General features: G+C 48.5%; 2 protein-coding genes across 9 annotated transcripts in view; both read left to right on the top strand.

The window, feature by feature from the left end:
• Window positions 1-1,601: 1,601 nt before the first annotated feature.
• On the top strand, window positions 1,602-13,639 carry PEX11B (peroxisomal biogenesis factor 11 beta). Its single transcript, XM_030542290.1, has 4 exons — window positions 1,602-2,296; window positions 10,076-10,191; window positions 10,474-10,675; window positions 12,041-13,639. Exons 1-4 carry the CDS (start codon window positions 2,241-2,243, stop codon window positions 12,405-12,407), a joined length of 741 nt encoding a protein of 246 aa, XP_030398150.1. The 5' UTR covers window positions 1,602-2,240; the 3' UTR covers window positions 12,408-13,639.
• A 3,170-nt stretch (window positions 13,640-16,809) lies between these two features.
• LOC115639402 (perilipin-2-like) overlaps window positions 16,810-24,935 on the top strand; it is a 54,008-nt gene continuing 45,882 nt past the window's right edge. For 6 of the 8 annotated variants that reach the window (XR_003997657.1, XR_003997656.1, XR_003997653.1 and 3 more), the window contains exons 1-2: window positions 16,810-18,634; window positions 24,448-24,646. Coding sequence is in view for 3 of the 8 variants with exons in the window: in XM_030542109.1 (XP_030397969.1) it covers window positions 18,611-18,634; window positions 24,448-24,646 (223 nt within the window). In the remaining 5 variants the exon portion in view is untranslated. Of the gene's footprint in view, window positions 18,642-21,040; window positions 21,136-24,447; window positions 24,647-24,935 lie in introns of all 8 variants that reach the window. The other 2 variants (XR_003997655.1, XR_003997654.1) reach the window with 2 other exon arrangements.

Genomic DNA, 24,935 nt, shown 5'->3' with positions numbered 1-24,935 from the left:
GGGAACATTGTGTAGTGGTTAAAGCAAAGGGTCTGTGGATCAGGGTTCCTATTCCCAGTTTGAGGGGGGAGTCTGTCTAGTTGTGCGAGCAGGGGACTGGGACTCAGAACTCCTGGGTTCTATTTCCAGTTCTGCCATTGGCTTGCTGTGTAACCCTAACCCAAATCACTTCCCCTCTTCCAGTGGCTCACTTTTCCCCTCTGTGAAATAGGGACAGTGATACTGACCCCCTTTCCAGGGAGGCTGTGAGCATGTTAATTCATTAATGTTAATAGAGCTGTGAGACTCTTCGACAGGGAATAGAATATCAGGGTTGGAAGGGACCTCAGGAGGTATCTAGTCCAACCCCCTGCTCAAAGTAGGACCAATCCCCAACTAAATCATCCCAGCCAGGGCTTTGTCAAGCCTGACCTTAAAAACCTCTAAGGAAGGAGATTCCATCACCTCCCTAGGGAACCCATTCCAGTGCTTCTCCATCCTCCTAGAGAAAAAGTTTTTCATAATATCCAACCTAAATCTCCCCCACTGCAACTTGAGACCATTACTCCTTGTTCTGTCATCTGCCACCACTGAGAACAGTCTAGATCCATCCTCTCTGGAACTCCCTTTCAGGTAGTTGAAAGCAGCTATCAAATCACCTCTCATTCTTCTCTTCTGCTAAACAATCACAGTTCCCTCAACCTCTCCTCGTAAGTCATGTGCTCCAGCCCACTAATCATTTTTGTTGCCCTCTGCTGGACTCTTTCCAATTTTTCCACACCCTCCTTGTAGTGTGGGGCCCCAAATTGGACACAGTACTCCAGATGAGGCCTCACCAATGTTGACTAGAGGGGAATAATCACTTCCCTCCATCTGCTGGCAATGCTATTACTAATGTAGCCCAATATGCCATTAGTCTTCTTGGCAACAAGGGCACACTGCTGACTCCACTGTAACCCCTAGGTCCTTTTCTGCAGAACTGCTGCCTAGCCACTCGGTCCCTAGTCTGTAGCGGTGCATGGGATTCTTCCAACCAAAGTGCAGGACCCTGCACTTGTCCTTGTTGAACCTCATCAGGTTTCTTTTGGCCCAGTCCTCTAATTTGTCTAGGTCCCTCTGTATCCTATCCCTACCCTCCAGCTTATCTACCACTCCTCCCAGTTTGGGGAGTAAATTATTTACATTTAACTGTAAGGGTGTTATCATTTCCTCTGGGGAAGAAGCAAAGGGGACACAGGTGTGCTATCTTGCAGAAGTTACACAGATGAGTCCCTGGCCATTGAGGGGTGCAAGGGGAGGCAAGGTGCTGAGTTATGAGGGGATTGGGGGTGCTGGGAGGTCATTGAGGGAAGAAGAGGTGCAGGATTGGGTGGACTGCTGGAGTAGGGGGCACTGATTTGGGGGACTGGGAGATATGAGCTAGGGGAAGGGAGGCTCTGGTCCGCGCCCAGGTGTGGGCCTGCTGGAGAATCCTCTCTGTGCAGAGAGCAGGCAGAGAAGGGGTGCAGGCCGGGAGCTACAGGAAGAACAGCTGCTGCCCTTCCTCTGCTGGCCTCTAGGGGGCTCTAGCAGCCATATCGCGTTGGGTGGCTTCTCTAAGTTTGACCCCTGGGCGCCACCGTTTCATTCCCGGAAGTGGTTGTGTCCGTCTCGCCTGTGACCGGAGGGGACTTCAACGCCCCCTCCCCACAGGAACGGAGCGACCCCTCCTCCTCCGTTCTCCCCCGGTTTAGACTCCTGGACTAGAAGGCCGAGGGCAGGGGGGCCCCTGGCGGAGCTGCTCCGGGAGACCCAAGGCGGAGCCCCCCCTCCACGCTGCCCCCGGCGGAGCTGCACCGGGAGGCGCCAGGTGGAGGGGCCCCAGGCGGGAGACCTGGAAACCCCAGGCGGAGCCTTTCCCCCGGCCCAGGCGGAGCTGCTCCGGGAGGCCCGAGGCGGAGCCCCTGCTGCCCCCGGCAGAGCTGCACGGGGAGGCGCCAGGTGGAGGGGCCCCAGGCGGAGCTGCACCGGGAGGCCCAAGGCGGAGCCTCTCCCCCCCCCCGCGCCCCCAGGGCGGAGCTGCACCGGGAGGCCCCAGGCGGAGCCTCTCTCTTCCCCCCCCCCCCGGGCGGAGCTGCACCGGGAGGCCCCAGGCGGAGGGGCGCCAGGCGGGGCTGCTCCGGAAGGAGCCGAGGAGGAGGGGGAGGACCCTGTAATCAGCTCACCTAGGAAGGCACAAAGACCTTTTGCCCGGCTGTGCTTGGAGGAGTGGCACCAGCACCATGGATTTCTGGGTGCAGTTCAGTGCCCAGAGCCAAGCCAAGGAGCGGGTTTTCAGGTGCGTATCAGCCCCGCAAAATATGTGGGGAAATCTGGGGCCTAACAAGCCAAGGTTTGCTGGTGAGTAGCAGGTTGGCCCTGCGCCAGAGGGAAGGGATTGAGGTGATCTCAGGATGAATCTGTGCCCAGAGTTGCTGGCTTTGTTGGATCATCCCAGGAATGGTACCTAAATTCAATTGCCAGGGCCTATGAAATTCCATTGTGACATCAGTGTCCAAACAGTTACCTGTTGCAGTAAATGTGCCACTAGCATTAGGCCTGGTCTGCGATTAAAGGTGTTGCTGCCATACCTGTATCAGGAGAGTGGGGGGGGGGGGGGGGAAAACGCACCCTGAACCCACCTAACTATGCCAGCAAAAGACTCTGTGTAGATTTAGTTACAGTGGCAAAAAAGTCCTTTTGGGTATGTCTACGCAGCCTGCAGCAGCAAGCCTCCCAGCCAGGATCAACAGACGGGAGGTTGTGGGGTGGTGGTGCTAGGACTCTGAAACACTGTGCAGACCGTGCTTTGTAGTTGCATCTCAGACTCTGAAGCCTAGGGGTGAGGGTGGGCTTCAGAGCCCATGCTCCATCCTGTCAGCACAGCTATTTTCAGGGTGCTGGTGTGAACTCCTCACACATGAGTCTGTTGATCTGGGCTGGAAAGCTCCCTGTTGCAAGCTGCATAGACGTTCCCTTTGTCAGTGCAGCTTGTTTCATTCAGGAAACTAGTATAAACTATACTAGCAAATGATCTTTTTTGCCAGTGTAAGTTATGTTTCCAGTAGGAAGGTTAGCCAGCAAACCCTTTCTAGCGTAGAGAAGGCATCAGTCCCTGCAGAATCCTAATCACTTGCTGTTTTTGTTGGCTCACTAGAGCAGTTGGCTTCTGCCTTCTTTCTCCAACCCTTGTGATTTTCATGGATTTTGCAGGGTGACTAAGAAGCCCAGAAATATTTTCAGGGTTGAGGTTTGTGCGGGACAGAGGCAAACTTGCCTGTATGATGATCAACGAGTGTCTTGGGAATTTGGCCAGGCCAATAGTCCTGTCTAAGGACTTGTCTGCACAAAAAGTTGTTACCACTTTAACTGTCCTAGTATGGTAAACATGTACAACCACTGTAGTGTGGGCACAGTTACACCAGTATAGCTTATGGGAAGGGAAATAAGCTAGAAATAAGTTATACTAGCATAAGGCACCTTTAAAACAGTGTAACTGCATCCTCTCGGGGGATTGTCCCGGTATAACTTCCTGTTTAAAAACCACACTCTTAACCAACAATTATACTGGTACAACAACCTGTGTGTTGACCAGGCCTAAGTCTGGTTTTCCCAATGCCCATGGCATCTTATCGTTAATGTCCCAGGGAATGGTCATGTGCCAAATTATTCTCTGGGCTTCTGGGAAAGACTTTCCTTCTTGACTCCCAGCTCGTGCCCTGAAGAATGAGACTCAATAGATGAAATTTTACTATAGCAACAAATCTTTGAGATCGGCACCTAATATTTAAAAAAAGAAACATGAGCTATTTGTCGGGGAGGGGAAGGCAACAAAACAACCAAACCTACAGGAGTGTTGCTAAACCTGTTCAGGCTGGCAACCCCTTATTTGAAATTCCCTTATATTGACAATAAAAATAAGAGTAAAAAATGTATAGTGTTAAGTCTGTGTAATTGATTTATGTGTGTTTTGAGAGGCTGAGAATATTTGCCTGTGAAGGGGAGGTTAGTGGGGGAATGAGATTTGCTTTGCTTTAGACTGTAATGACACTTTTTCAGTGCCTCGCCATCTCCCTGATTGTCTTTTGCCTCTCTCCCGGCTGAGAAACACTTCCCTACAGTATCAAGTTCCACTGGCTGATCTTTTTTTATGTCACGTATATTTCTGTTTGTCTATTTTAAATGTGTTGCTTTAAAGTTTTCAGTGTCTCTTTGGTCTTGTAATCCTGCAAAATACCTTTGCTGGGCAATAGTTATGTTATATAATGCACCTCTGTTAGATTTCCCCTCCTATACAGGCCAAATAATCCTATTTTTCCATAATGTCATGTTCTTCTATTACCTTGTAGTGAACTGGTTAAGCAGTATATAGAGAAGGCCAAGGAATAGCAAGCCCTGTAAGTAAACAGCAGGAAGCTATGTTTTCCTGCCTGGAAGCGGCATTGGTCTTACATATCCCCTTGTAAACTCTTGTCCCAGCCTAGAGAGAGGTTGAATGCTTAGAGGATTTCTGTGCTTGTGAAATCTGTTCACCAGTCGTGCTTTTCCTGATGTTCTGGACAACTTGGGCTTTCATTTTTTAAAAAAAAGTTTCCATAATCATTGTGGGGTTAGATTTAAATTCTGGTAATTAATAAGAAGCATTTTTTTCCCCAATGGGGCAGGCAAGTTTTGAGATATGTGGGCTTTTTCAGCCAGCCAGAGATGAGAAATGTTTAAAAGTTTATTCTTTTTCTTGGTAGCTTATTTTGACTTGTATTCTGTGGCAAATCAAAGGAGGGTGAAGCTTTATGTTGCATTTGGGGCAGAGACTGTCTTTTTTTTTTTTTTGTTCTCTTTTGTACACTCCTAGCAGCATGGGATCCATGGCTGTGGCTCCTAGGTGCTACTGAATTGCAAATAATAAATATTATTTATTACAGCTTGACAAATACTCAGCAAAGTTTCCCGTTAGTCACTAGAAAAAGCAGTGTGTGCTGGATCAGACCCCTGTAGGGGGACTGCTGTCAAGATAATTATGTAGTTTTAAACAGATTCTCTTCTTACATTATTAATAGCACCAATTCTGTGACTAGTTTAATCTCCTGATAAACAATGGAAAACTTCTTGGGCCACCAAAGAGGAAAAACAAGCCTAACCTCCAGGTCTAAATCAAACAGAATCAGTTTGATGGACACCAGTTTATGTGGAAGAAAAGCCTCTAGATTAGATTAGGAAAAAGCTATGTAGGGTGTTTTGGGGAAAAGTGTGTGTGTGTGTGTGTGTGGTCTAATAAAAGGAGTATAGAATGGGGAATTAGGCCACCTGATTTCTGTTCACAGTTCCATGAGGGAATGTTGGCTAGTAGTTAGAACTGAGTACTGGGTGCCAGGACTCCTGGGTTCTATTCCTGACATCAGTGATTTCTTGCAGTTTCTTAACTGTATCGTGCCTCAGTTTCCCCTTGTGTAAAATAGGGATAATACCCATCAGGATGTTGTAATGCTTCATTGTGAAGTGCTTTGGGATTGGTGGGTAGAAAGGTGCTCTTAAAGGAGGAGAATTAGCTCGTGCAAACTAGTATCTCAAAAAGATTATTTGTTTTGAGTGCTGGGTGGGGATGAAAACCATGAAGAAGACAGTTTGATAATCCCCTCCGGACAAATGACTAATAAACCCTTAAGTCCAAGGCATTGAAACACTTGTTTTTGCTTTGCTATAAAGTTAGTTGGCAGCTTCTGGCTTGCACAGGATCTGACATCAGAGTTTTCAGTGCCACATGGTTGTGATTGCAGATACCTTCCAGAAGCAGGTTACTCCTGCATGAAGCAGATGTTCAAAGACCTAAAATTTCTGATTTCATCGATTTCAGGATTTCGTAGTTTCCAAGGCCAGAAGGGACCATTGTGATCATTTTGTCTGACCTCCTGTATAACACAGGCCTTAGAATGTCCCCAAAATAATTCCTGATTTGCTTTGTTCAGTCAGTCCCAGAGCTGGGCTAAAAAATCATTGCTAGACCCAGGAGACAGAGACAAATTTAAAGGTATGATGAGCTATTGGGTCTAGAGACCATTGGGTTTTCTTCTGGAGAGCTGGGATTCTTAACTTTCCAGTGGTTGTGGTATTAATATTTTATTTCTTTTAGAGTAGCACCTACTCGCCTCAACCAAGATCCAGACTCCGTAGTGCCAGGCGTTGTGCATGCAGACAAGACACAGAGTGGGAGGAGAAACGAGCAGGAGAGGGGAAGTGACTTGCCTCGGGGTCAGTGGAAAAGTTGGGAATAAAACCCAGGTCTTTTGGCTTCCAGCCCAGGACTTTATCCACTAAACCACACCAGGTCTCAGTGGTATATAGAGTGTCAGCTCCTAACTTGGACAGTTTGAGCTACGCTGCAAAGTAGGGTGCTCCACACAGGAGCAATGAGCCTGATCACAAGGAACCCAGTGGAACAGGTTAAACTAGTTTCACTGTCCAATAAACTTCTTATTTGTGTCACACAGCACTTAAATGCCCAATCTGAGACCAGGGCTCCATTGTGAGGGGTGCTATACAAATGAGTGAAGACAGTCCCTGCTGCAGAGAGCACTGGCAAGGGTTGTGATAAGATGCAGCTGGTGGAAGAAGCAGACAAAGTGGGTGTGATGGGAGAATGGGGTTAGTGAAGAAATCTAGCATGAAGCAACTTTTGTTGTATTGTTTTAATAATCTACGGCAGGTGTTCTCACAGTCAAAGTGTAGACTACATCTTAGTGGGAAGTGTCTTCAATATTGCTAACTCCAGTGTTGAAAAATGACGAGCCTGGTCCCTGCAAAATTATGAAATTGTCATAGAAATCATGAGATTTAAGGGGGGGGAAATGGGTTCTTTTTATTTGCTATCTGGTTTTCTGAGCCTTTAGAGCTAGAAACTTCCTTTTTATTTTACATTTTAAGCTGAGATTCTCCCGTAATCCCAAGACTCCTGGAGCTGGAACTTGAAGGAATATAGCAAAAACCATGAGGCTGGCAAAACATTCGTGAGAGTTGGCAACCTTGTCACTCCTCCCTCTGCAAACATGCCTCAATCCTGCTTTTCCACAAAGAGTGATGTCCTGTTTCCATGACCCTCATGGATCCTTGGCCTTTGCAGGTTTGGGCCAGATCCTGAGACATGCAGCATTAAAGTCTCTGGGAGTTGGGGCGCTCAGTCTCCTTTTCATATCAAACCTTGTTCCTGTACTCACAATGAGGCCATTATTTGTGAGACACTCTCATTTCACTTTGATCTAATATTGAGTTGCTTCCATAATGTTTTGTCCTCCTCCCTTGAATTCTCCATGAACGTACACTTTTTTCCCTGTCTAACGCAAGCATGATCAGCAGACATGTTACATATTGTTCCTGGCTTTGCTTGCTTTTATTCAGATGATGTTTATCTGCTTGAAGTGTTTCCAATTGCTCTGCCTCGCTCCTCACCCCCTCCAGCTCCAGCCTCATCTGGTTCCTCTTCCTTAAGCAGCCCCTTGGAATCACATGATTTGAACAGGAGAAACCTCATTGTCAGAAGATGCAGGGGAGGGGATCCTCTCATTTTCTCTCCTGAACCCTATTTAGGTTTGTTCCCTCAAACCTGTTGCAGCTGCATTCCTTCCTGCTGAACATGGCTGGGTCTGGGATCTTCCTAGGTTCATTTTAGGAGTGACAACTCATGACCACAACTGGCACTAATGGGCCCCCTTCTCAGCAGAGAGGCTGGGAACTGAATTGATTATGGAGATTAGACATTGCTGCCCAGGGTGGAATTGAGGCTCGTTGGTGGGAGAAGGGACAACCTGAGCTTTTTCTGGGAATAAACAGCAGATCAAATCATGGATATCGATGTGACATTCTGGGAGGACTGAATTCATTCGAAAGAGCAGTTCAGGATCAGGCAGTAATGTTTTAAAGCTAGGCTAGGGGAGGTAACATTTTCCAGCCAAAAGTTTTACAAGGAGACAATCTGTAGAAGTCCGCTGAGATTTTATCAGAGTCTTCAGTGTGTCTTTGCATCATTCCCATGTGCAGTGTTTGATCAAATGCGTCTCAGAACCTATTTCTAATTTTTGTTATTCAAAAACCATTTTGTGTCTGTTAGGTGTTGTGAGGGCAGTTCACACTGTGGTATCTAAGCTCCAGGACAGATCTTCCATAGGCATAAAAACAATCTTATGATGGCACAACTTTCCCCTGTCCTACTTCACTGACATTTATTATCTAGGTTAAAAATATGTTGGCTTTACGCAGAGATGAAAGTGTCAGATCTGCAATTTCATACCAAGCTGGATGGTGAAACAGGGGGCTGTTTATTAAGAAGTCACGTGCACTGAAGTTTGCTAAGAATCTCCTATTTTTTCCGCATACTGAAAGTTAAGCATATGATTTGTGTTCTGATTTCTGTGTGCCCTTTCCAGAAGAGTAGGGGAAGGACATCCAGAGGCATGACAGTACCCATGAAATGTTTAGCAAATGCTCATGCGAAATGTTTCACTTCCTAATGTAAAGGTAATACAAATAAATAATAATATAGGATCTAGCATAATGGGGCCCTGATTTGGATCCCCAGGTTCCACTGCGATATGACTAAAAATAATTAACTGCTTCCCAACCACAGAATTAAGTGGTAATTTGGGCCCTTCATGGGCTATTAGAATGATCAGGGGAATGGAAAACCAATCTTACAAGGGGAGATTAAAAGAGCTTGGCTTTTTTAGCTTAGCAAAAGTGAGGCTGAGGGGGGGGGATATGGTTGTGCTCTCTAAATGCAGCCCAGGGAGGAAAAAGAGCTATCTAAGCTAAAGGACAGTGTCGGCGCAAGAATGAACAGGGATGAACTGGCCAGGAATATAGGCTGGGAATGAGATTTCTCACCAGCAGAAGAGTAAAGTTCTGGAGCAGCCTCCCAGTAGGAGTTGTGCTGTTTGAAAATGGAGCTTGATCAGTTTCTGAACGGGATGGGATGAGGGAATTGGCCGTGATAGCACGCCCTGGGTGCAAGGACCCAGGAGTCTCTTTCAGTCCTAGGCCTGTATTCCTAAATTAGGCCTTTCTATCCCCTAGTTAGCCCCCTAAATAAGTGGCCTGCTTTCCAGAGGTGTTGAAAACCCACATGTCCTATGGAAATCATTGCATTGCAGGTGCTTAACTGCACTGAAAATCAGCCCACTTAGGACGTGATACAGTGAGACACTTAAACGCTGGCTTCACTGGAACAACTCCCATGCATTAAGTACCTTGCCGAATCAGGGTCTTATTTAGGTGCCTAACTTAGGTTCCCAAACTTGAAAAATTTGACCTCAAAATTGAAAGCCAGGGAAGGGGAGAGGGGAGGGAATTTACCCCTCTCCTCTAGGAAAGAAAATAAGTTGGAAGCTATTGAGTCTAGAGAGAGTTCTGCTTCGCTCCAGGAACTATCTTCTTAGCAGAACCGAAACCAGTCCTGTCAGCTGGTTCCAGAAACTGGCCCATGTTGGGTCATTTGAAAGCCCTGTAAATGCTATCCAAAGATGTGCAGCTGCAATGGGAAAGCGTTAAATATTCAGAGCATGTACATTCTGCATGGCAGGGAGTGGGGAGGTCCCAGGCAGACTTAGTTAGCCATGAGATCCTTTATGCTTTTATTTTTAACGTAAACTCTTCTGGGTCTAACAAGTTTCAGATGAATTAAGCTAGTTGGACTTGTGTGTGTTGGGTTTTGTAGGGCTGGGAGGCGAGCTATTCTCCTCGTTGGTTAGTCACTGGATGTAGGGTAGAAACGGTAAGCTTTACATGCCATTGAAGGGACCACTTTCTAAAGCGGCCTGTGGCCAACTTATGGAACTCCATACTGCAGGAATGTCCTGACCAGTAATATTGGTAATTGAATCTCATACTTCAGTATAACGATAGTTGCAGGGGTCAGGAAGAAATCTCTCTTCCCTGCCCTGGGCAGTACTCCATAGCTAGCCAACCAGGGTTGGAGGAAGAGGGTGTTTCATCTTCCACTGGTGGAGGCAGGAGGCTGGGCTTGCTGGACTGATCCATTAAGGCAGATCCTGTCTCGCTAGGTGCAGTTCCTATACTCGGTTGTCTCTTTCAGAGCTGCTCAGTATGCCTGCACTCTGCTTGGCTACACGCTGCAGAAGAATGGAGTGAGTGCTGATTTCCTCACCAGGATCAAACAGCTGGAGGCTCACATGAGTCTGGGGCGCAAGCGTAAGTGAAATCATCTTCTCAAGGGGATGTAATGGGAGGCTTCCAGGGTCTCTGAACAAGAAAAAACGAGTTCTTCTTACTTCGCTAATTACCTTTGTTTGTAGTTTTGTGTCATGGTGCTGGATGGGGGTGTTCTGTGGCCCTGCAGTTTGGCGTGGAAGGCTGGAGGGATGTCAGTTATCCCAGATCCCTGGCCCATTTGGCATCAGTGACATGCTTAGTAGTGACATAACAGCAGGGAGTGTCTGGCTGACTCCTCATTCGACCCGCTTGATGTTCCAGTGTTCCGGCTGGGGAACTCGGCGGATGCCCTGGAGTCGGCAAAGCGAGCCATCCACCTGTCGGATGTGGTCTTGCGCTTCTGCGTCACCGTCAGCAACCTGAACCGAGCGATGTACTTCGCCTGCGACAACATCCTGTGGGCGGGGAAGTCAGGCCTCCTCCCTCACATGGACCAGGAAAAGTGGAGCCAGCGGTCCTTCAGGTGAGGCTGGGCTAGTGCTGTTTACTTTTCCTGGTAAGGGATGATCCTGCCTGGTGAGTGGGGAGGGAGGAGTTTCCAACAAATCCTTGCGAATGATAGCTGTGCTGCAACAGAAATAAAACTGCCTTTTCCCTGGTCCCTATCACTTTCCATCCCAAAGCACCTTGCTAACCTTGCATACAGGAATCACTTTGCCCAATGTGGAACTGCAGCCACCTCTGGGGTGGACCGGGGGCATGGTTCAACAGCCCGCAGCAGCGCTGTGCCGCAGCTCATTGAAGCATAGCCATAGAAATTCCTTGAAGTGCTAGAAGGCAGAATATAAAGACCTACTTTTGAATTTGCATAAGGCGATGGAGTTAGCTCCCTTACGCTTGCAAGAAAAAGTGGCCAGGGCTCTTTATTAGCAGCAATGATAATATTTAACACAGCAGATTGCGTCTGCAGATCTCAGGGCTGCACAGAAGTGGGTGGGTCTCATTTTCTGTGCTTTTATACACGAGGAAGCTGAGACACAGAGCAGCTCGCCCTTCCCCTCCCCTCGCCAGCACACAGCAAGGTTGTGGCAGCACTTGGAATAGAACCACACCCCAGCTGCAGTAATGTAGCCTTGGGGGGCACCCTGTGCTTAGAATCATAGAAGATCAGGGTTGGAAGGGACCTCAAGAGGTATCTAGTCCAACCTCCTGCTCAAAGCAGGACCAACCCCAATGAAATCATCCCAGCCAGGGCTTTGTCAAGACTGACCTTAAAAATCTCTGAGGAAGGAGATGCCACCACCTCCCTAGGGAACCCATTCCAGTGCTTCATCCTCCCCCTAGTGAAATACTGTTTCCTAATAGCCAGCCTAGACCTCCCCCACTGCAGCTTGAGACCATTGCTCCTTGTTCTGTCATCTGCCACCACTGAGAACAGCCTAGATCCATCCTCTCTGGAACCCCCTTTCAGGTAGTTGAAGGCTGCTATCAAATCCCCCCTCATTCTTCTCTTCTGCAGACTAAATAAGCCCAGTTCCCTCAATCTCTCCTCGTAAGTCATGTGCCCCAGCCCCCTGATCGTTTTTTTTTTTGCCCTCCGCTGGACTATCTCCAATTTGTCCACATCCCTTCTGTAGTGGGGGGACCAAAACTGGGTGCAATACTGCAAGTGTGGCCTCACCAGTGTCGAATAGAGGGGAATAATCACTTCCTTCAATCTGCTGGCAATGCCCTTACTAATACAGCCCAAGATGCCGTTAGCCTTCTTGGCAATGAGGGCACATTGCTGACTCATAACTCTTGTTGGAGTCAGCGGGAGTTTCATCTCTTTAGTAGACAGTAAATATTAGCTGATAAACCCTCTCTCTTTCCCCCTTCTTTCTTTCAGATATTACTTCTTTGCTCTGATCCTGAACCTAAGCCGGGATGCCTACGAGATCCGGCTCCTGATGGAGCGTGAGGTGTGCGGGAAGCATCCAAAGGGCAGCAAGACCAGGCACGCGCTTCGAGCAGACAGCAGTCTCCAGCAGCTGGTGCTGAGGCTGAAAGTCCAGCTCCACCTTCTTGTGCACGTGCTGAGGAGCAACCCTCCTCTGCTTGTGGACGTGGTGAAAAACGCCTGCGATATCTTCATCCCACTGGACAAGCTGGGGCTGTACAAGACCAACCCAGGCTTTGTGGGGCTGTGTGGCCTTACCTCCTCCATCCTCTCTATCCTCACCATCGTTCACCCTTGGCTCAAACTTAAACCTTAACTGGGAGGACTGGCTGGTTGGTAGAGGGATGTGGAGCCTTCGCCTTTGTTACTGGTTCAAGGCCAGCCCAGGATGTTAGGGGCCCAAAGTTGCTACCATCCAGTGGCTGGTATGCAATGAATTTAGGGGCGGGGGCTTGATACTATGATAGGACAAGTGTTCGCGGTCCACCACCAGAACTGATGCTAATTCACAGCCTTAGCCAGGGATTGGATGAACCGTGGAGACTGAGCTCCCCTCTTGTCCCTACAGGTGTTCCGTGCCTCAGTTTCCTCACCTGTAAAGCCAGGAGGTAGCAAGTAGGGGAGGAGGCCTTTGTAGCTGCTGCCCGTGTACTACTTGGTCTATGGATACGGAGTTTACTTTGGTCTCCACGGTTGTCCATCTGGCACGTGGAAGTCCCGTTTTAAATATAACCCTTGAAGTACTGTGAGTAACAAGCACCTGGAGTTTGTGGCTAGAGACTCCTGAGATGGATTGCTGAGCCCCAGTTTATTGGGCATGCCAAGTAACTTTGAAGGGTGCCGGGGAAACTCGCGGAGTAGCAGCACTTAATGGTGATGACATGACATGGCATGTCTTTGTGTGCGCTGGCAGAGTGCAGGCTGCAGTGTTCCCAGCTCTTCCTGTTGATGCAGTCCCCAGTTCTGACACCCCTGGAAACCGTGGATTTTCTTGCTGCCCTGGCAGCAACATTAGGTTAGGTTTGATGGTAGGAAAACGAAGGTAAACAGCAATATTCAGTCTCTCCTCTTACCTTTCCTATCTGTTTCAGTCTGGCTCTATTTTTCCATTGTTTTCAAAGCATGTAGGGACGTTCAGGCATGGAGCATGGTGACCTGTGAAAGCGGGTAGGTGAAACTGACATGATCCACACCAATTTGCAGCAATGGGTAGAGACTGTGAGATGAGGTGTGATCTCGGCGCAGGGACAGGACTGAGGACCCCGGTTCTGTTTTTTTTTTTCTTCTGCCCTGAATGACTGTGGACCTTCATGTCTCTGTGCCTCGGTTTCCCCATCTGTAAAGTAGGAATAACACAGACCTACCCTCTTGTGCCTGCACTCCTGTTCACTCAGCTAGCCAAATGCTCACCCTGCTGTTTTTTAACGGCTTTTTTGGTGTACTTTAACAAACTGGAGAGGAGGAGAAAACAAATGGTGCAGTGCTAACTTTGAATGGAAATCTGTATTGAGATTGTTTTCGTAATAAACATATGTGCTGATCTGACCACTTTACAGGAGTTTATCAAGTTCTGTTTCTCTGTGCAAAGTCAGATCATCAACACTGCGCTCCAGACTGATGGCTGATCTTGCTGCAGAGAGATCTTTATCACCAAGGACTGCATTTATATCTAAAGCCACTGCGTTCTTCGGTGATCCCTTTTAGTTATGTATGTAGGGTAATGAGAATGATCTTGCTTGTGTTTTAAACTGTTGCGGGCTGTATGCATGGATGCTGTTAGCGATCAGTGCTCTTTTTCCATGCCTTCAGGACTCATCTGCATTCACCCACCCTGCCTTACAAGCATCCCAGAGCACTTTGTCTATTGCTGCATTAGGACTCACAACCCCTCTTTGAGGTATGTCTAGTATCTCCCTTTTTACAGCTGAGAAACAGAGGCACAGAGAGGTGAAGTGACCCACCCAAGGGTAGACAAGTCACTGGCAGAGCCAGGAATTGAACCCAGATCTTCGTGACAGCGTGAGGATTCTGACCCGGGTTTCCACCTGGTGTAAATGGGTGGTGGTCCCTCAGTGGAGCTACGCTGACTTGCATCAGCTGAGAAGTTGGCCCGTTCTTTCCAACCCCCCTAAACATTAAAATCCCACTGATGCCTCATCAGTACCTCGCAAAAGCTTCCACGGCGGGAGAATTCACAGTATTCTCTGTATAATTCGCTCCTTCTGCTTTGTATTGGTTGCTGGTAGTATTAATGTGAAGCCAAGCTCTCGGCTGCTTTGTTCCTCACCTGAAGGCCCAGTCCTCTGCTGGTGGTATCCAGTCACATATTGCAGAGTGGATTACCATGCTTCCAACAGAGAATTTTGCCTTTGGTCAAGGCCTGAAGCAGCAGGAACATACAACTAACAAGGAACAAAGATCTCATTCACATGCAGCCATGGTTAGCAATGAAAGACAGGGACAAAATTGTCTTTAAATAGAACATTTTAAAGACACCCCTCTGCCCCCTCCTGGAACGGCAGCTTAAAATATCAGCACCATCAGTTAATATTTCTGACTTAACAGTGTCTGATGGTTTACTTTGATTTGTGCTGTAATTCTGTAGACGCAAGGTGCCTGTCTTCGATCAGAGAGGTAGATAGTGCAGTGGGTAGAGCACTAGCCCAGGACTCCAGGGAGCTAGGTTCAGTTCTCTGCTCTGACACAGACGTTCTATGTGACCTTGGGCAAGTCACTTAGCCTCCCTGTGCCCCAGGTCCCCAGCAATACAAGTATCGGAGGGGGAGCCGTGTTAGTCTGGATCAGTAAAAGCGGCTAAGAGTCCTGGGGTACCTTCTAGACTAACAGACGTATTGGAGCATGAGCTTTTGTGGGTGAATACCCACTTGCATCTGACGAAGTGAGTATTCACCCACGAAAGCTCAAGCTCCAATACGTCTGTTAGTCTATAAGGTGCCCCAGGACTCTTTGCTGCTTTTACAACAATACAAGGGGGCTGACAGCCCTGCCCTGCCTCCTTGAGTGGAGTGAGGATAAATATTTGTTAGTGTTACAGACTAACACGGCTGCTACTCTGAATCCGCAAAAAGAACAGGAGTATTTGTGGCACCTTAGAGACTAACAAATTCATTTCAGCATAAGCTTTTGTGGGCTACAGCTCACTTCTTCAGATGCGTGAGTGATGCATGCATGCAATGATGCTTCTGAAGAAGTGAGCTGTAGCCTACGAAAGCTTATGCTGAAATGAATTTGTTAGTCTCTAAGGTGCCACAAGTACTCCTGTTCTTTTTATGTTAGAGTGTGAGGTGCTCAGATGGGAAATGGGCCAGGTAAGCATCTGATATAGTCAGGGCAGGGGTGTGCTAGCAGTCTTTAACCAGGGACCAGCCAAGCAAGCCTGCATGTTTCACAAACACAGTACTTGATACGTTTCCAACCTTGCCAGCTCTCTTGAATGAAGCTGGTTCAATCCTTGAGACGGGAGTTTGTGTGTGCAAGGTCTCGTGTGCCAACTACAACCCCACCAAAATCCCTGTGGCCAGAGCCTGCTAAGAGAGAGACCACTTCTTCGAGTCAGAGGGTTTGAGAACTTGCTCTCTGGCTATCATCATGCAATGAATGAATCAAGAGTAATTTGCTGAACCTGATTCTCATTGCCCTTCACACCACTCAGGCACTGTTGCAAAGGGCCCTTAAAGTGAGTGTGAATGGCCTCCTTTACGGTGCTTATACGCAGCCAGAGCCCTGTAAAGGGGCCTTAAGGTTAAATGAGAATCCAGCCCAGTGTCTCTTTAAGGGTTTGGCTACACTTGCAGCTGTACAGCGATGGGAGTTACAGCTGTCTTCATACAGCTGTGTAGGGAAAGCTCTGCAGTGTGGCCACACTGCAGCTCTGGTTGGGAGTGGTGCATTATGGGCAGCTATCCCAGCGTTCAAGTGGCTGCAATGTGCTTTTCAAAAGAGGGGGGTGGAGTGGAGTGTGACAGGGAGCGTGGGGGTGGATTTTTGGAGCCCACACTGTGTCAGCTCCCTGCCTTGCAAGTTCCGACCACTTCCCCCACCCCTCTCTCATTCACTCTTAAATGCAACTAGCAGCCTTCAGACCAGATAAGCAGCTGCTCTGACGGACTCCCGCCCCCTGTTTCTCTCCTCAAGCAAACACTAGCTGTGGACATTCCCTGCCTGCCTCTGCTCCGGCAAACAATTGCTGTTTGTTTTTTAGATAAGCAGCTCCCGCAGCCCCTCCCGAGTTCACAACAAAACAGAGAGGCATCATAACAAAACAGAGTTCTTTAGTTAAAAGCATTATGGGAAGGTTCCGGAGATCAGTTACAGCGTAGTAAGATTAATCACTGTTTACACTGGCGCTGCAGCGCCAGCCAGGAGCGGCGCCAGGGTTTTTGGTGCCCTAGGCGGGGGTCCTTCCGCGCTCCCGGTCAGCAGCGGCAATTCTGCGGTGGGAGGGTCCTTCTGCGCTCCTGGTCTTCGGGGCACTTCAGTGGCGGGTCCCGGAGCGAGTGAAGGACCTGCTGCAGAATTGTCGCCGAAGACCCGGAGTGCGGAAGGACCCCCCGCTGCTGAGAGCGGCAAAATGCCGCCCCTCCAAATCCTGGCGGTCGCCTAAATGGAAGCGCCGGCCCTGGTGCCGGTGCTGTTCTCTTTATTCATCTCGTCCATGTGGAGTACAACCAGCGCTGTATGTGCCTTGCCAGTGTGGACGGGGAGTAAGTTACAGCGCTGTAAAGCCGCCACCAGCACTGTAACTCTCCAGTGTAGCCAAGCCCTAAGTTTCCTGAGTGGCACAGAGCTCTGTCGTCTGCTGTCCAACATAACAAGCTTGCTATCAATCCATGAGGTTATACTTCCATTGTGTTCAGGGCCACTCCGCAGTGGGTCTCAGCCAGCATAAAAGAGAAAGGTTTATTGTGTGTCTGAACACAGCACAGGCTGTTCTCAGGGCCCTCAAGCCTAGAAGGTCACAGCACAGTCCAATTGAATCCGTCCAGCAGAGGATGTGGAAAACTCTAGTGGGGCTAGTGAGTTACCAGGAACAGGGTTTAAGAGGGCTGAGCCTTTGCCCTGTGGTGGGGAAATTGAAGCACAACCAACAAGGGCTGCACCCCACAAGCAGCTGAATTCCAGACTGAGTAGCAAGTGGAAGGATCCCTCCTTGAAGAAGCTGAGGGCCCTTGCAGGCCACGGTGTTGGAAGACCCTGGGGGCGGACTGCTGGAAAAGATCCCTGTGGGAGAAGGGGACTGGTACCCGGAAAAGGGCACCCCGATGGAAAATTGAACCTTGGGGGATCAAGGGCTAGTGGCCCCCAGAAGTACCCAGAGCAGCTGTTGTAGCTTATTAAACTCATCCCCCCCTTCATCATTTGTCGCCTTAGTACAGCATATAATAGCTTGATTCTCAACAGTTGCCGAGCAGTCACAAATTGTAGTGAAATAAGCAGGGGCTGCAGCTGCTCAGCACCTTTAAAAATTAGTCCACGAGGGTATGAAACTACCTTTGGCAGCAGCTGGTATCTCCATTTTTCATATGGGTAAACTGAGGCACAGAAAGATGATGTGACTTTCCCCAAAGTACCCAGTAAGGCAGTGGCAAAGTTGGAACTAGATCCCAGGAGTCCTGACTCCCAGCCCTTTACTTAAGCCACTAAATAATCCTTTCTACCATCTGTGCATCCTGACAAAGATACCTTATAAAATGATCCGTCAAATATCTAATGACCCACTGTTTGCAAAACCTAATTTCTCTGAATGGAACAGAGTGGTCATTTTAACAGATCAAAGTAGATCAAGTGTTGTTAGTTCGCAAGTCAAGACGATTCCTCCAATTGCTGGTGCCAGAGACTCCCAGTCGTGATGTGAAAACCCAGCTATTTGGTCAGCTTCTGACCTAATCACTGCTGTAGGAGGTTCTTAGCTGACCATTTTGTTGGTGCTACAAGAGTCAGAATGGACTCCAGCTCTCTCTCCTGCAGCTGTATTAGCTCCTGCTAACCTAGCAGAAGGAAGATCTTTTTTTCCATCGGCAATGGGAGCTCCATACGTTCAGGAAGCAGAGATCTGAGTAACCGGAGGCCATTTTTATGTAGGCACCCTTTTAGCAGGAACTGCTCCTTAACTGACTCACTTTTAATGTGTAGTCTTTCTGTATTCTAGAACCCCAGCTGTTTACCTTATCTCAGGGCTTCTCAACCTGGAGTTTGTGAGCAGATGCCAAGGGGTTGTGGCCATGCTGCCCTCCCCTCGTGCTAAAAGGGATGGAATGGATGGACCCCAGTATGGAAAAGATTGAGAACTGCTACCTGCCCTAGTGAAGAAAAACCCGGCTGTGCACGTACATACACAAATATTTCATTCACCGGGTAACTTGGATTTTAGCTGCTTTGCAGTATGATAAGCTATAGCAAGAGAAAACTGACGGCTTGTTAACCAGATAGCAAGGGGATTATAAGAGGAACTGGGCTCCAGACTTTCAGTTGGGTCACAGCTCTGCCACCGCTTGCGAAATGAAGATGTTTCAAATTGTCAAGGTAAAATGTAAGTAGAGTTGTGTCTTTGTGGCTATCCGTGACCCATATGCATTATGCAGGTGCTAATCTCAGGCTGAGTACAGAGCCTGTAGAAGATCACATATCAGTAAGAATAATTTAGCCGTTAAGTGCCATTGTTGCATAATGTTAGATGTCGCTCTGACACTTCCTAATGTTGGTGAAGGAGAGAGTAGTTCGAGCATAAATCAGTTAAATGGGTGGGGGTTACGCTAAGTGAAAATTTATAGTGATATTTTTAGTCTGTTTATTAACACACACTCTGCCATTAGCAAACCCAGTTGCTAGCAGCTTCTTTATGAGGTTAACATGAAGGTTTTGACATTTTAGAGCAATATTGTTAAATTTCTTGACGCTTAAAATGTACAATAGACAGCCGCAAAGTGTCTCTAACAATCACATTGTCAGTTTGATGTAAATATGGTACAATTAACTAGTAAATAGTTTAAAAAGAGAGACAAGGTGGGAGAGGTAATATCTTTTATTGGACCAACTTTTGGTGAAAGAGAGAAGCTTTCATGCTTACACCAAGCTCTTCCTCAGGTTTAAGAAGACACAGGGCAGTTTGCAAACTAATGAATTAAAAAGCAAAGCTGCTACTATTTTCCTGTCATCTTGTGTCTCTTAATTTGCAACAGATGTTTCTGTTGGAGGAGGCAGCATTCACATGGTAACTTACAAGGGCAAGGAGGATTGGAGCCATTACAGCGGAGTTCCAGTTGGGAGCACGGTTTGGACATAAGAATGGCCGTACTGGGTCAGATCAAAGGTCCATTTAGCCCAGTGTCCTGTCTTCTGACAGTGGCCAATGCCAGGTGCCCCAGAGGGAATGAACAGAACAGGTGATCATCAAGTGATCCATCCCCTGTCGCTCATTCACAGCTTCTGGCAAACAGAGGCTAGGGACACCATCCCTGCCCATCCTGGCTAATAGCCATTGATGGACCTGTCCTCCAGGAACTTATCTAGCTCTTTTTTTGAACACTGTTAGAATCTTGGCCTTCACAACATCCTCTGGCAAAGAGTTCCACCAACTGACTCTGCGTTGTGTGAAGAAATACTTCCTTTTGTTTGTTTTAAACCTGCTGCCTATTCATTTCATTTGGTGACCCCCTAATTCTTGTGTTATGAGAAGGAGTAAATAACACTTCCTTGTTTACTTTCTCCACAACAGTCATGATTTTATAGACATTTGTCATAGCCCCCCCCTTAGTCATCTCTTTTCCCATGGTGAAAAGTCCCAATCTTACTAATCTCTCCTCATGCATACAGCTGAGTCCATTCCAAAGGCAAAACATTGGCTAGTCGTAGATCTTATGTGAGCTATGGATAAAAGGCTTAGCATAGCAGAGCTGATTAGGCTTTGCACTTACATTGCAAAGCAGGTGTGATCCAGCAGATTGGCCACTGGACTGGAGCTCATGAGAACTAGAGAGAAGAAAAGAAGGCAAAGAGAAGGGAAGTGACTTGTTCACAGCTGCAGCAAGTCAGTGGCAGAGCATACCCAGTGAGTAGGGCCCGGGACTGGGCATGGCATTCACCACCTGTTGCCACTGTTCCTTAGAAAAGTTGCATCTGATGTACTGTCTGAGAGGCTCAACTAGTTCAGCAAAGGAGCGTTTTGATTTTTGCCAGCATTTTTGAGGCGGCTTTGAGATGACGTGAAATGTGCTGTTCTGATAGGTAGTTCTGTGCAGTCATGCGGCCAGGGCTCTGCCTTCAAGCCTTGTCGTAGGAGGGTCAATACGAGCCAGGAGTGGAAGGTTGGAGACTGGAGTTGTCTGGGTCCCACTAGGAAAGTGTTGGTCATGGAGTCCAGCTTGCCACAATGATGACTGGAGCTCCAAGCTGCCGCACTGCATTCGCAGGTGCGGTATTTAGGACCTGGGTAGATAGCCATGAGGTTGGAGCACCAGCACCACACGAGTGGCTGGTAAGCTGAGGAGAGATACGACTCTTGACTGGATTTTAATTCGTGTCTTCTCGATGTGTTGGCAAAAGGACCCAGAGCAGTCAAGCTTTATCCCCAGATATGTAGAGGTACGGTTCAAAAACAATTGGCAGATAGGCAAAGGGGCCTGCAAAATAACAAACCCATCTTCCCAGGGTCCCTCCGGGCATCACCCTGAATCCATTCCTAATTAGGCTGTTTTGCAGACTTCCCATAGCAGCAACATCTCTGCAGATGCCCTCAGAGAGAAATTTGACACGGGGGCAAGCGCTGACCGCCGGAACGCATCAGGGTCACATGAACGTGTGTCAGGGCTCATCTCCCTTTTCAAACAAACAAGCAAACAATTAAAGCCATCGAAGGCAAAGGGGTGGAGACTTCTCCAACATAGAAGCTGCTCAGTGGAAACTTTCTTTCCCCCACTGGTTGGTTTCTAGGAAGAAGAGCAGCCTCGTGGTACCGCAGGACAGCTGATTCCAGCGTTCTCCATTTCCCCTGTACTTGCTGAGCGGGAAGCATGGCTTTAAAGAATGTGAGTAGATTTCATCGTGTTCATTCTCTTATCCCTGCCCATCAGATTCAGGCAGGCACACGGGAGGCCATGCCACATAGACAATACATTTCTGCCTTTTGGTTATGTTAAATAGAAAGATTGCATGGATGCTCCCTGTGGAACTATTATTAGGTGTATTATGGGAGTACCCAGGAGCACCATGCATGGCCCAGGACTCTGTTGTGCTAGGTGGTGTATGCAGACAAAGCCCCCAAGTTCTGCAGATAGGGTGAGCAGACAGCAAGTGCGAAAAATCGGGACCGGGGTGGGGGGTAATAGGTGCCTGTATAAGACAAAGGCCCAAATATCAGGATTGTCCCTATAAAATCGGGACATCTGGTTACCCTATCTGCAGAGCAATTTGTTCAGACTTTGGGCCCAGAACCTCAGTGGGTATAAATGGCCACAGCTGAAATGGCTTCAGTGGTCATCCCCCAGTGTACGCCAGCTGAGGATCAACTCCATTCTGCCTGTATGCCTATCACATCCTGCGCAGTCTGTACTGACCCCTGGACGCATCTCCATGGAGACTGGCCAACAAGCTGATATCCGTGCTGCTCATTATTCCCACTGACACACACACACACTGGGTGTCACAAGGGCACGTTTTGCCCTCATTTATGCTTGGGGATGGGTGTAAGTGAGGACAAAATGTAGCCGCGCTGCATCTCCCGGTTGGGTGTTGTCAGAAACAACAGACATGTCGCAGGGAAGCTTTTCAGAAGGTGTCAGTAACTTCAGTGCCCATCACAGCTATGCCGAAAGGAGCATGGTGAGGTTAGAGCTGGATGCCAGGAATCAGGATTCCCGGGTTCTGTACCTGCCTGCCACTGACCTGCTGTCATTTACCATGCCGGCTTTATAGCAGTAGGTAACGGTCCTAAGGCTGGGTGTGGTCTGTGTACAGTTACCTTTTGTAGTGCTCTGAGAACTTTGCAGAGGAAGGTACTCCACGGCTGTGTCTTGTGTATTCCCCCACTCCCCGCCTCACCTATTAGGAGAGAAAGCTCAGTAGCAGCCATAATGACAACATGTGCTTATAATAGGCACCAGCTCAGTCACACAAATGTGGGGCCTTTGCATTCATAGATTATAAAGCCCAAAGGAACCGCTGTAATGGAGTCAGACTTCCCGCCCGCCATAGGCCCTGGGGCTTTCTATAGCAGTGCGCAAGTCTGGACAAAGGCTGCAGTATGGTTTTAACATCCCCCCTACCACGTAAAGTGCCCTACTGACTCATGTGGTTGCAGCGAAGTTTAAAGGGCCGGTGTTACTTACGAGTTTGAAAAAAGAGCAGTTATCACATCGCTTTTAACCTGTAGAGAGTTGCAGGTGTGAGTCCTGAGCCTTGACTCCTTTGAGGAGTGCTGTGAAAAGCAAGGGGATTAGTCATGGGAGTGGAGTTATGTGGGCAGGATCGGGCCCTAGATAAGAAGCTAGCCCTGGAGCAGAGGGTGCAGGATTTGACTGCAAAGACTGGGGCAAATCTCCTGGTTTCACGTTTTCTGTTTCCGTCTCTACTTGGGATGGAGGGAGGAGAAAACCCCCCGTTTGTTTTAATGGGAAGAATCAGTGTCTGACCGGGAGCATCTCACTGCCACCTGGAATGGGCATAGAGAACTGCAGGTGCATTACAGGAATCTCCTGAGTCTGGCATGTACGTTTTTGTTCCCCAGAGAATGTCTCAAATGAAAGCCGGTCTCACGCAGGTCACCCGTGTCATTGTGAAACGTGTCTCCGGGTGCGAGGGGAGAGGTCATGTCTCTATACTGCAAAAACTGTTTGGATCGTCTGTGTCTAGGGCGGGTGGGCAAAAACCAGGTTGAGATCTTCATCCCACCACCTGTGTCCATTTAACCGGCGTGTGGTCTGGTTCACGAGGGGTCACCTGCCGCCAGTCTGAACTGAATGCAAAAGAATGATTGTGAGAATTTCAGGAAGAGGAAAAACAGCAGGCGTGGGTGTGGTGGGGGAGGAGACCTTGAGGTGCACTTCAAAGGTCTGCGCTGCTGTGTTTGTATGTGGGAGGGAGAAGACCCCCGGCGCCCTTCACTGAGGAAGAAAATGGACAGCGAGTGGCCTTTGTGCAAAGACGGACTCAACAGGCATGGTGGAAAATGCCGACGAGAATGCTGGGCGAGAGAAACGTCTTTAGATGGGGGGGGGTTAAGCTGTTTGTTAAGGTTAGGCTCTGGGAAGCATGTTGTGGTTGCACCGTGTCACTCTTTGTTCCTTTGGGCACAGCACACCTGGATAGTCTGCATGGCCCATGGCTCGGGCTGGACACGACAGGGAACGCTCTGAGGGCACCGGGGTTGGGGTGAGCCTTTTGCTAAACTGTAGAGGGAGCAGGGCCTGCGGTGGCCTGGAGGATGAGGCATTTAGGGGGCTGATGTACAGCAGGCCTGGATAAGACTGCTTCACCGAAGGGCAGCTGGAGATGAGGCTCTGCACAGCCCTGGCTGCAAACAACAAAAAGAGCAAAAAAATCTTGCGGAGAAGCAGGAGTTTGAGCAGGCTGGGGTGGCGGCTGCAGTTTTGATCTCCTCACTCTAATGATCTGAGGTACTAAGCCAGTGGGAGTCTTTCCTGATTAAGGGCTTTGGGATTTGTCCCCAACGAGAGCAGCGAGGAGAAAGGAATGGGAAGAACGCCGGCAGCAGAGAGGAAACCAGTGCAAAGAAGGTATTCACCAATGTGTGTAATCCTGGGGCAGCTGCTGGAGTAGATGGAACGTGCAGGTGTGACTCTGCACCTACAAAAGAGTCCGTCATAGAGACTCAGATAAGAAAGAGGTTTAAAATCAAAACATGGCCACAACTATTAATATAGTGTTTCCTCCAAGATCTTGCTGCCTGTCCATTCAGTTAAATGGCATTTATAGGGCATGTGGGTCAGTCCTAGAGACGTAGGCAGGAGTCAGAGATCAAAAAAGAACTGCAACACAGCTATCAATACAGCATTTCCTCCAGGATCTAACTGCCGATACATTCAGTTAAATAGAACTTGTTAACAACTGCCTGCAACTTCCCAATAATGTTACTTTGTATTAGGTGGGTGGGGAGACTTTCAAAGCCCTGTAGGGAGGACAGTGGGTTTGTCTTTGATGCATTGGAAGTCAGCGAAGGGTTTCCAGGATGGCAGGGTGACTTTAAGGGCTGTGCTTAGCAGCTGCCATCATGCGGTTGGATAGCTGCCATTCAGGCCTGAAGGCAACGACACTGACATGCTTCTGTAAAGATGCTTGCCAGCAAGCCAGACTCCCGTGAGTCCCATTTTCCTCCTCTCTAGGACAACACCTTGGGGCGCATCGCTAGTATCCCTCTGTTCAACTCGGCTTATCAGATTGCTGTGTTCACTTACGCGGACATAAAAGGTACCCACCCCGTGGTGGGTTTCTTCCATGACATGGCAGAGCGCAGCGTGAGCACCATGGTGGGGGTGGCTGTGATGGCAGCCACTCCTGTCGTGCAGAGGCTGGAGGTGCCAAGTGAGTATGACTGGGGGGGTAGGGGGGAGGCTTCCTGTGTGACATTGCTAGGACTGGTCAGACTGCGGCATGGGAATGGCCCTTTCTTTGCCCTGCCTTCATATTTCCACTTCTGAAGTGAAGGCAGAATGGCACCAAAGCATTGGCGCAAGAGTCCAGCCACCTCCCAACCTGCTCTACAAAGGAAGTCTACCCTCTACATGGCATCCAAACCCATCCCCCCTCACCAGGGTTGGTCTTCTGTTGCAAACCAAACAGCATCAAGATAACCAAGTTCAGCTCAAATCTT

Source organism: Gopherus evgoodei, chromosome 24 (genome assembly GCF_007399415.2).
Source record: "Gopherus evgoodei ecotype Sinaloan lineage chromosome 24, rGopEvg1_v1.p, whole genome shotgun sequence".
NCBI classification, from domain to species: Eukaryota; Metazoa; Chordata; order Testudines; family Testudinidae; genus Gopherus; species Gopherus evgoodei.
Note: the sequence above shows the minus strand (reverse complement) of the source record. Positions and strands in the feature narration are given on the sequence as shown.